Source organism: Mus pahari, chromosome 1, assembly GCF_900095145.1.
Source record: "Mus pahari chromosome 1, PAHARI_EIJ_v1.1, whole genome shotgun sequence".
Lineage (NCBI taxonomy): Eukaryota > Metazoa > Chordata > Mammalia > Rodentia > Muridae > Mus > Mus pahari.
The window spans coordinates 115,569,763-115,581,043 of record NC_034590.1 but is presented as its reverse complement, the minus strand read 5'-3'; the positions used below and the strand labels follow the sequence as shown (position 1 = coordinate 115,581,043).

Sequence of the window (11,281 nt, the reverse complement as noted above, 5' to 3'; positions counted from 1 at the left end):
AGATAATATGGCTTACTGAACCATCATGATGATACTGGTCAGAAGACTGGACCAGTTCTGGCACCGCCCAGCAGGAAGGCTGGATAGCATCATGAAAATTGGGGTGAAAGAAAGTATAAATGATTTAATTGACTGTGCCTAAAAAGGACTGGGCTATACAAATAGGGCGAAGTTTGGGTAGGAGAGGTCACACGCAAAGGACATAGGCCTATGTTTCTATGTTGGTTGTGTGCATGTGTCTGCCTCTGTGTGGAGCATGTGTATAGAGGTCAGAGGACAACCTGCAAGGGTTGGCTCTTTGGCTTCCAGTTTGAACTCAGGTTCTCAGGATTGATCTCAGCCTGGGTGGCAACTGTGTTTACGGACTGAACCATCTTATCAGCCATTTTCGTTTGTTTGTTTATAAGTGTATTGCTTGCTTGTATATATGTGTGCCATGTGTTTGCCTGATGTTCAAGGAGGTTAGAAGAGGGTGTCAAATATTCTGGAACTTGAATTGCAGACAGTTAAGAACTACTATGTAGGTGCTGAGAATTGAACTCCGGGCCCTCTGGACGAACAGTGGTTCTCTTAACCATTAAGCTACCTCTTCGCAAATTCCATCTGTTTTTTGTTGTCTCTCGTTCAAAATGCTTTATTTGATGGCCAATGTGAATGCATACCAGATTCCACCTGTTTTGTTTTTTGAAACACGTTCTCAAATAGCTCAGACTAACCTTGAACTTGCTATGCAGCCAAGGCTGGCCTTGAACTTGTAATTCCTATTCCTGCTCCCATCATTCATGTGGTAGAATTATACTCATGTATACTATACTTGGCTCTTTTTTCTTTTTCTAGAAAGGATCTTGATAGGTAGCCTAAGCTGGGCTGGAACTTGCTGTGTAGAAAAACCTAGCCACAAATATGATCTTACCGCCTCGACTTCTTGAGTGCTAGGGCACAGGTGAATACCACGACTAGCCGGTTTTGTTTTATTGAGACAAAGCCTTGTCTGCTTGTGTTTTAAAACAAAATCTCTCATGTTGCCCAGACTGGCTTCAGACTCCATACGTAGCCTAAAATGAACTCCTCCCATTCCTCCTTTCTCGTTCTCTGGAGTGCTTGGATTACAGGTGTGGGTCACCATGCCTGACTCAAGCCAGTCTTCAACTCCCCATCTTCCAGTCTCCTCCTGCTGACTGCTGGGATGGCCTGAGTGTGTTTCCATGCCCAGTCATAGTCTTTGTCTTGTTAGGTGGTGTTGTTTGCTTGTTTTCTGAGACAGGGTTTCTCTGTATACCCTGGCTGTCCCAGAACTCACTCTGTAGACCAGGTTGGCCTCAAACTCAGAGATCTGCCCACCTCTGCCTCTTATGTGCCACCACTGCCTGGCTATATTGCTTTGTTTGAAGTTCTCGAGTTGAACTCAGACCCTCACTCGTGCCAGGCAAGCTCTATAGCTGATTTACACCCTGAGCCTTCTGACTCCTCATTTTGAGAAAAAGTCTTATGAAGCTACCTGTGCTGGCTTTGAGCTTGCTTTGTAGCCCAGTCAAGTATGAACTTGTCATCCTCCTGCTCCAAATGTCAAGTATCTGGGATGGCAGGCCTGTGACACCAGGTCTAGCTTAGTGTTACTTTATTTATTTATTTATTTATTTATTTTTGAGACGTGTCTCAATAAGTAGCCAAGAACGGGCTGGAATTTGCAGCAATTTTCCTTCTTCCCAGGGCTGGGATTTCCAGGCTGCATCATGGAGTCCAGCAATGTTGCTTTTTTTTACCTGGTTAAATTGTAAAAATAATAGCACCCACATGGTGAAACTCCTCAGGTGTGGACCAATCTTTCAACATAGGTTTAGAAAGCTGCTAACTGCTTCCCGTCAGGCCTCTTGACTCTATTGGGATAGGGAAAGCAGCAGCCACATAGCTGGATGCTCATGTGTACATGATTATGAAGAACTCCAGAAGCTTACACGGCTGTCCACCCAGGGTCATGGAAACTGTCTCTGCGTTCCGGCAGGGACTGGCTCGCTGATCCAGCCACCCTCTCACCTGGCTCTAGGATGTCCTCTCCTCGTAGCCAAGAGTATTGCAGCTCACCCTGTATGTTCATGAGACTATCTACCAATTTGGGGCTAACATGCCTTGATTCTCTTGCACCTCCTTATGAGTTCTTACATTTAATTACTGATTGGTAAGCAGCAGCTTCCTACACAGTAGGAGACTGCCATATTGTTTTCCTATCATGATTGGCTGGACCTGCTGCTGTTCCTAGTAAGATATTCCGAATTCCATTTCATCAATAAACTTGGTTTAACAAACAAGAAAACAGGGCTGGCGAGATGGCTTAGCGGGTAAGAGCACCTGACTGCTCTTCCGAAGGTCCAGAGTTCAAATCCCAGCAACCACATAGTGGCTCATAACCATCCGTAACAAGATCTGACGCCCTCTCTTCTGGAGTGTCTGAAGACAGCTACAATGTACTTACATATAATAAATAAATGAATCTTAAAAAGAAAAAAAAAGAATCCCCGTTTGTAAACTCGAAGCTACATAAGCCATCTGTGCTCCACGCTGTCCCCACAGCAGGACCCCTCTGTAGCTTTGGACATACATGTGGCAAGGAAGAGGGGCTCCTGGGCTGGCTGCTCCTCACTGTAGTCATCAGTTAGGGTAGGGACTGTCACTTGAGGCACATGTGGACCTGAGGCAAGGGGAGTTCACAGCAGCTCTGGAAAGTGCTATAGGGGGACATGAGGGACATGGGGGATGAGGGAACCCTGGATAAGTCACCTTCCCTTCTGAGTGGTAGAGACTTCTATGCGTGCACTTTCCAGGAAACTATAAAAGCTGCTCCTTTCTTCTCCCTCCATCCTCATGTCTCTTCATCTTTCCCTCTAAACATCCCCCTAAAATGGTGTTTGGGATATCTGTGGGTTTTTGCACTTGGGGTCTTTCTGTGGGTCATTGCTGTCACTATCACTGCTATCTATACTTCCTATGTGCTGGCCATTGTGCTCTGTGCTTTGCAGGTCTTTTCATACTTAATATCTACTATTCTATCAGGTCTGTGGTGGTATTATCTATGTTTAATAGTAATGATATCAAGGCTCAGAGAGATGTTGGGTGATTTCTAAATGAGAATCAAATCCAAATCAGAATCCCAACTACTCCTCTATATGGTCTGTCTGAGTTACAATTATGATCTCCATGTACCTTCCTTCTAGCTGACTTTCAGACGTTGATTAGTCTTAAGTTCCAGCCTGCCACCTTACATTTGCTGTAACATATATCCATATAAGTGTCACCTAGTACTGTCACCTCAATATGTCCAGAGCCAAACCTTATGTCATTTGTCTACAAATTTCTCTGTTTCCAAGGAGTGCTTCTGGCTCCTTAATACTCTTTGCCCAAGATGTTCTTGAGAACAGTGGAGCCGAGCGGTGGTGGCGCACGCCTTTAATCTCAGCACTTGGGAGGCAGAGGCAGGCGGATTTCTGAGTTCGAGGCCAGCCTGGTCTACAGAGTGAGTTCCAGGACAGCCAGGGCTACACAGAGAAACCCTGTCTTGAAAAACAAACAAACAAAAAGTAGAGAACAGTGGAGGTCCTGGGGACCAAGCAGGGGAGGGAGGGTCAGAGTGTTTGCTACCTAAGGGGCTGAGTGCTATGCAGAAGGAAAGGGAGCAGCAGGACTCAAACAGATCCTGCAGCCCAGAGGCAAGATTGATTGGACCTACGAGTGTGATACACACTGGCAGACTGCATGAGCCTCCAGGTATGATTGTGTGGTTCTCAGAAAGATTGTAATCACACTTACACAAATCAGGTGTGTGGGCTTCTGGGCGCCCTGCTCGCCATGACAAGGAGTATATATTGCTGGCTTCACAGCAGCATTTCAATCGGCTGTCCTCATGGTACCTAACTGGCAGAGATCCTGGCTCAGGAAGGACACTGTAGCCAGGGGCTCCTGACTAGAACTGACAGCTGCCTGGCTGGGAGCATCGGGAGCTTTGCTTCATCTGGGGACAGGGTGGAGCCAGTGCCCCAGGCAGGCGGCTCCAGTAACACGCTGGGCTCACTCTCCCCACCATGCCACTCCTCCCACTCCATAGCTTTCCCTCTATTTTCTTCATTGTGGGTCTCACTGTAGCTCTGTCTGTGTCTGGATAGTCCTAGGCTCTGGCTCAGGGTTGTTTTCGTCTGTTCTGTGGATCTCCTGTCAGTCATCAGATCCCAACACCCTCGGGATCACAAGTCCCTTGTCCTAAGCCTGGGCTGCGGAGGAGGGAGCCACTGGGGAAAGAGGGAGGCGGGGCTCTGGCATGAGTCTAAACTGCCCCGCCCCAGGCATGGCCAGGCTCACTATAAAAGGACAAGCCACTTGCCACAGTGCATTGTGCCTCCTCCACTGCACAGCTCCCTTATTTTTGCTCACCGGCCCGCCTGCCTAGCCTGGTCCAGTTGCTGCCAACAGCAGGTACCCCGGTTCCTGCCCTACCCCATGGGAGCCAGGGAGCGGGGATGAGTGGGGACATGGGTTGGGGACCCTGAGAGCTTGTAGAGCTTAACACGAATTGGACACATTCATGGGAACCCTGGTCACCCCACCACCACCACTGCAGGGGGTTGAGCCAACACCGCAGTTCCCAGCATCCAGCATCGCTTGTGTAACCAGGGGTAGAGATGCATGGCTCTTGGGAATTCATGGAACAGAAATTCGTTCTTTTTCCTTGAGGGTGGGGGCGGGGCAGGGATAGGACAGAGGGTGTATGGGCTCCTTGAAGTCTTAAGGGCTGAAAGGTCAGATAGGAACCAGGTTGCTCTGATCCCTGTTTTATCTCTCTGTCCCCTAGTCTCTCTGCCTCTCTACCTCCAAGATGGTGAGTCTCTTGTGGTCCCTTCCCACAAAGGTCCAAGTCCCTGGATAGAGGGAGGGCAGGGACTGGCACCCAGAAACCTAGCCCTGAGGACTTGACCCCTAACCAGTGTACCAGGCACTCACTTGTGCCACATTATCCCCAGGACATAGGTGCTGTCAGCCCCATAACAGTCCCTCATTCCAATACGGCCTATGGAGTGCCACCTAGCTGTCCAGCACTGGTCTGAGTCTGGGGACACGCAGATGAGTTATGAGTCCGTCACTGACATCAGTGTACTTTCCTGGGAAAGGATACAAAGAATTCAGCCCTGGTGTCCTGAGACGCAAGCGAATGGCTGAGGCCCAGACCTTGGATGTCTGGGCCAATAGCTTACAGTTTTGGAGCCAACAGATGATTCCCCCAGGCAGGACAGGACCCATGGGGTGGGAATAAGACAGACACCAGGTAGCCACCAAGCCAGAGAGAGCTAACAACCTGTTCAAAATGGATGGCTCAGCCTATCTCCTGAGAGACAGGCTCAGGTGCCAGACTTGTATAGGCCAACGCACGGCAAAGAATAATGTCCCCCTTTCTATCATCCTGAGGCCTCGGCAAGGGGGCAGGGGCGTCCTCTTACTGCAGACTTCCTGCAAGGAAAATAGTGCCAGACCTCCATACACTTTTTTTTTTTGGGGGGGGGAGGGGGGTTAGGACAGAGTTTCTCTGTGTAGCCCTGGCTGACCTGGAGCTCACTTTGTAGACCAGGCTGGCCCGGAAGTCAGAAATCTGCCTGCCTCTGCCTCCCGAGTGGCTGGGATTATATATATATATATATATATATATATATATGTATGTTTATCTAATGTATGAGTACACTGTAGCTGTCTTCAGACACACCAGGGCATCAGATTCCTTTACAGATGGTTGTAAGCCACCATGTGGTTGCTGGGAATTGAACTCAGGACCTCTGGCAGAGCAGTCAGTGCTCTTAACCGCTGAGCCATCTCTCCAGCCCCCTCTCCATACACTTGTAGACATGTTGAACCAGGTGTGGTGACACATGCTTTTAATCCTGGCATTCAGAAGTCTAAAGCAAAAGGACTGCTAGTTCAAGGCCACCCTGAGCCACATAGCAAACCAACCAACCAACCAACCAATTGGACAAACTAGTTTAGAGAATGCTTGCCTAGCACATAGTGGGCCCAGCTCCCTATGAAATCAGACGTAGTGCTGCACACCTGTAATCTCACTGCTTGGGAGGCAGAGGGCCTTGAGTTTGAGGTCAGCCTGACTCAAAAAAAGAAAAGAAAAATGAAGAAAAAAAAAAGAACAAAAGGAGGGACTGAGCTTGCAAGGTAGTGTCAGCTCAGCCTACAGGAGGCTGAGTTCCACCCCCAGCTCCATGTAAACCTGCTGTGGTGGAACGTGCCGATGATCCCAGCACTCAGGAGGTGGAGGTACGCGGATCAGAAGTTCAAGGTCATTCTCCACTATACTCAAGTTTGAGGCCAGCCTCAACTACATAAAACCCTGCCTCAAAACAAAATAAAACACCAGTAGTAAAAAGGATGCTGGTCCTCACCAAGAGGTGTTACAGTGGGGTGATGAGGAGGAAATAAATTCTAATAAGTAACAGCAGACTCCATGATGGTAGATGAGTCACTGAGTCCCAGACAGAACAGGGCTAGTAGACAATGGTTGAAGTATTTCACTTAGGAAACATCTGTGGACCAGTTACTTTGTGTCAGCACTGTGTGGAGCTGGGATTCCAGTAACAAAGCCCAGGCTCCTGTGATCCCAGCTAGGACACAGACCCTAGGTGTGATGGGGGTCAGCAGTTCAATGGGGAGTATGTCCCTTCCCATTCGCTGACACTACATTTATCAATGTACTACCTAGCCACAGTTTCCACCTGGCAAACAGTCCCTCTCCCAACTCTGTCCTCTACTGGCCCTGTGAACTTGACCCAGATGGGGAGACTGGGAGGCTGGCTTATACCACTGAGTGATTTAAGATACTCCTTTGCCAATCCTGCCCAAGACGTACTGTTTCTGCCCCCTGCTCAGCTCTGCCTGGATCCACTGGGTACGGAGTGGGACTATCCCCTGGGCTCCAAGGACCTGGATGGAAACGAAGAACCATGGAAAGGAGGTGCTGGCCTGCCACCCACAGGCTGCTTCCCTGGGCCCTGGCGCCAGGATATCAGCCTGGATTGCAAGGGCTCCCCGGAAGAAGCTGAGGCTCAGGCCTGGACTGTGTACTACTACGGTCTCCTTCAGAGCTGTCTGCAGCAAGCTGGCCTTCCTGAGACCCAGGATCGCAGCCAGGCACCTCGTACAGGTGCCTCAGGGCTCCGCAAAAGGGTCTCCCAGAGACAGGGGAGGGACCTTCAGTTCAGTTGCTTCCCCTTGTCTGTCCAGGCTGGCTCCTCCCCCAGGCTCTGGTTCCATCTAAAGGCAAAACCAGAGGGCCTAGGGCAGACAGGTCTTGTCTCCAAGGACATCAGGTCAGGGCTCCCCACCAAGTCCCACCCTACCCATCCTGCTCCCTGGAAATCCACGATATCATTTGCATATTCTGTGGAGCTGAAACTTCTAGAGCGATGTCTTAGGAGATGCTATGGATGCAGCTGAGCAGTTGCGATCCCAAGATGCCTCCTTGTTTCATAGATCAGGTGGGTCATGAATAATTTTGTTGGACCAAATGATCTTCAGCTAGAATATATGAGAATCACAGACTTGTTCCCATCACACAGACTGGAAAACTGAGGCTTAGAGAAACAGTGGCCTTTCTGAGGTCATGAGCAAAATCCAAACTCAGGTTAGATTCATCCTCCAGTGCCTTCTGGATCAGATGCAGATAAAACAGAACCAGTCTCAAGGCAGGGATGTGGGGCATCTCCCCTTTCATACTCAGCTCCCTCTGTCTTCTTCTCATTTAACCCCTAAGAAGGACCTGGGAGGCCTAAGGGTGAGGGTGGGAATGTGGAGGTAGGGGAAAGTGGGCAGAAGGGCAGCAAAAGGAGGACCCTTGGTGAACTTGGCAATGTTCTCTTCCCCCAGGCTGCCCTGGGGCAGAAGTGACCTTGTGCATTCTGGGTTCCCCCAGCACCTTCCTATCTCTGTTGCTGGAGGGTGGGGTCCAGAGCCCTGGTGAGTGTGTGCCCTAGTTCCCCACCCTCTCCTACAGAAAGGGCAGCCCTGCCCTAGCCCAGCCACATCCCAAAATACCCACCAACCTTGGCAACTGCCTGCATTCCACAGGACCAGCTGCCATGCTGAGTAGGGGGTGGGTTCTGGGAGTCACTGGCCCCCACGACACAGAAGCCGGGGCTGGGGGTGGAGGGTAGCACCACTAAGCACTCCCTGGCCAGCCACCTCCTCCCTTTGCCCACAGGAAACATGCTCCTTTGCCTGTCCCCTGCCTGGCTGATGAAGGTGGCAACTCCAGGCCAAGAGGGTGAGGCAGCCCTGCTGGTCTCCAAGGCTGTGAGCTTCTATCCAGGGGGCCTGACATTCCTGGATGACTTTGATCCCCCTCGGCATGCTACTTACTTCCTGGCAGGCCTGGGGCCAGAATCGGGCCGTGGCAAGGAGGCAGCAGAGCTGGCTCGGAATCTCACTTGCCCCACAGGAACCTCATCGGAGCTGGCACGGCTGCTGGAGGACCGGCTGCTGATGAGGTGGTTGCTGTCCCAGCAGAGTGGTGTGGCCGTGCCAGCTACCCTGGCTTTCACTTATAGGCCTCCGGGGCTGCTTCGGGGAGGGGATGCCAGCCCTGGACTACGGCTGGTGGAGCTCAGTGGGAAGGAGGGCCAGGAAACACTGGTGAAAGAGGAAGTAGAGGCCTTTGTGCACTCCGAGGCCTTGGGTGATGCTTCACAGGTAACAAGAGGCCCCTCTCTGCACTGAGGTCTGTGTGGGCCCCCACAGGAGGGAATCCAGGTTGTGATTACCAAGTCCTGCTGGGAAATCATCCCAAACACTTAGCTCGACCACTGTCCCATTCCTCCATATCAGTGCCCCGTGCCTCCCTCAGTTTACTTACTGGCACCTGTGGCACATGAGGTAGTGGTGGTGAGAAGGGTCCTTTCCCTTTTCTGCTGTAGGTGGCTGTGAGGCTCAGTGGCTGGCGCTGGCGGGGACAGCAGGCATTGCCTCTGCACCTGCGGGTAGAGCCATCCACAGTGGTGAACACGGTGCTGGGATTGCTGGAGAAGCTGGAGGAGGAGGAGAGTGTCCTTGTGGAGGCCATGTGCCCACCTGTCCGGCTGCCCTTACCAGGTTCTCGCCTGAGCCAGCCAGAAACGGGAGCAGAGACTGACCTCTAGACCGCTTCTGGGCTTAGACTTCTCATGTTCCTCCAGGCGGTCCTGCACCTGGCCCTGAGCTGGCTGTGCGTATCTGTGCAGTGGTGTGTCGGATTCAGGGTGATAGGCCCCTACTGAGTAAGGTGAGAATGGCTCAGGTCTAGGACACAGTCCTGTCCACCCCAGCTCTGCCTAACCCCACTGCTCTGATGAGGGTCTGCCTGGTGGAGAGAGGAAATGATTTGGTGTGGGGGGTTCTGGTTACTTCCAGGGGGACTCCTAGGGTTGATACTTTTTTCTTCCTCTTCAACCTTCCTTAACCCTTCTGTATCAGGAGCCCAAGTTCATGTGCTTAATCCTTGTTCCTTGTCCTGGGGGCCTGATTCCTTTCCCAGAATGCTTTTCCTTACAGAAGAAACTAACTCAGAGTCAGTCCCATAGGAAGGTGCCAAGCTGAGGGACCCAGGAAGGCTTGGGGACCTCCTGGGTACTCAGCAGAACTCTAGGGGAGATGATGAGGGTTTTTCAAGAGGCACGCTAAGGTTAGGAAAAACCGGGATGGCTACCGCAGGTTGCAGCAAGCATGCCTGGACTCTTCGAGCTGGGCCTGGAAGCCAGGGTAACCCCGAGGGATCTGGGCACCAGATGGCCAGTGAAGCTGAGAGATTTGTAAAGTTTAGGTCTTGATGAAGAAAGGGGTTCTTGAAGTGCAGGGAAGGTGAGGCCTGGATCTTGGCGTAGGGAAGATGCACAGGTGCCAAAGGGGCCTTAGAAGGGTGAGCTTTGGAGGGCTTCCCCCAAGCCAGCCCCTTCTGAACTGCACTGTGGTCAGGTGGTGTGTGGCGTGGGCCGTGGGGATCGACCCGTGCGGCACCACTATACCCTGCCGAGGACACTGGGGGTGGCGCTGGCCCAGTGTGGCCTGGAAGAGGAGGCGCAGGTGGCGCTTCTGGAGCAGGGCATCAAAGAGGCAGCCGAAGGCGCGTTGGCCGCCGTGCTGGCCCTGGAGGCTGGACTGAGTGTGGAGCAGCGTGGTGGACGCCAAGTGCACACCGACTTCCTCGGTGAGGACGGGAGGCGCGGCGCGGCTCGGCTCGGCCTGGGCGGCTTGGGGACCCGGATTGAGGGAGGCTCAGTCCGTGCATTCTCGCCCGGCCTAGGCGTGGACTTCGTTCTCACGGTGATCGGACGCAAGCTGACCCCCGTGGTCCTTAAGCTGAACAGTGGCCTGTGCCTAGAGGCCTGCGGCGCGCTCGAGGGGCTGTGGGCCGGGCCACGCCTGAGACGCTCAGCAGAGGAGGCAGCGGCAGCGCCGCTGGTGGAGACCATGCTGCGGCGCTCAGGGCGCCACCTCATGGACGGCAAGCAGCTGCTGGTGATCGGCGCCGGCGGCGTCAGCAAAAAGTTCGTGTGGGAGGCGGCGCGGGACTACGGACTGAAGGTGGGCGGGGCTCGGTCTAAGTCGTATTCTGATTGGTGGGGACGGGCTACGAATGGGCGGAACCAGTTCTTCAGACCTGAGTGGCCGCACCCCGGGGGCGGGTCTTCCTGGCGAGGGGCGGGTCCTGCTGCTGTGAGAGGCGTCCCTCAGAAAAAACAAAGAAAAAGAAGAGATGGAATAAATAGGCTGGAGTGGGCAGGGGACCGGCGGTATTTCAGGTTAACAGAGGAGCTTCCTTCTCTATTTTATTTATTTTTTGGGTGTGTGTGTGTGGGGGGTGTTCGAGACAGGGTTTCTCTGTGAAGCCCTGGCTGTCCTGGAACTAATTTTATAGACCAGGCTGGCCTTGAACTCAGAAATCCGCCTGCCTCTGCCTCCCAAGTGCTGAGATTAAAGGCGTGCGCCACCACGCCCGGTGTAGCTACTAGGTCTTGAAGATCTGGGTAAGGAAGAAGTTTAGCTCTGCCTTGGGGAAAAGATCTTTGAAGCTGGATTCCTGCAGCTTGGCACATAGGTTCCTCCAGGAGTGACATGAACACTTTATTACTAAGTTTATTGGGTATTTTTGTTTTTGAAGATAGGGTTTCTCTGTGTAGCCCTGGCTGTCCTGGAACTCACTCTGTAGACCAGGCTGGCCTCAAACTCAGAAATCCACCTGCCTCTGCCTCCCAAGTGCTGTGATTAAAGG

At 52.2% G+C, this 11,281-nt stretch overlaps 2 protein-coding genes across 2 annotated transcripts in view; both read left to right on the top strand.

Annotated features, from left to right (window-relative positions):
- Positions 1-3,747: 3,747 nt before the first annotated feature.
- Positions 3,748-7,512, top strand: LOC115063612. The gene is made up of 3 exons (XM_029536146.1): positions 3,748-3,759; positions 4,375-4,461; positions 6,910-7,512. The coding sequence occupies exons 1-3, from the start codon at positions 3,748-3,750 to the stop codon at positions 7,474-7,476; spliced, it is 666 nt and encodes a 221-aa protein (XP_029392006.1). The 3' UTR covers positions 7,477-7,512.
- A 393-nt stretch (positions 7,513-7,905) lies between these two features.
- Carns1 (carnosine synthase 1) overlaps positions 7,906-11,281 on the top strand; it is a 6,653-nt gene continuing 3,277 nt past the window's right edge. Inside the window, exons 1-6 of the mRNA XM_029531409.1 lie at positions 7,906-7,995; positions 8,240-8,727; positions 8,952-9,126; positions 9,210-9,295; positions 9,985-10,216; positions 10,313-10,593. Of these exons, the coding sequence (XP_029387269.1) occupies positions 8,245-8,727; positions 8,952-9,126; positions 9,210-9,295; positions 9,985-10,216; positions 10,313-10,593 (1,257 nt within the window). The 5' untranslated portion in view covers positions 7,906-7,995; positions 8,240-8,244. The remainder of the gene's footprint in view (positions 7,996-8,239; positions 8,728-8,951; positions 9,127-9,209; positions 9,296-9,984; positions 10,217-10,312; positions 10,594-11,281) is intronic.

Excerpts from the sequence above, each read along its gene's own strand:
- LOC115063612 (XM_029536146.1), top strand. Across the intron at positions 4,462-6,909 it reads CCAGTTGCTGCCAACAGCAG|CTCTGCCTGGATCCACTGGG; the intron begins GTACCCCGGTTC and ends CCCCCTGCTCAG.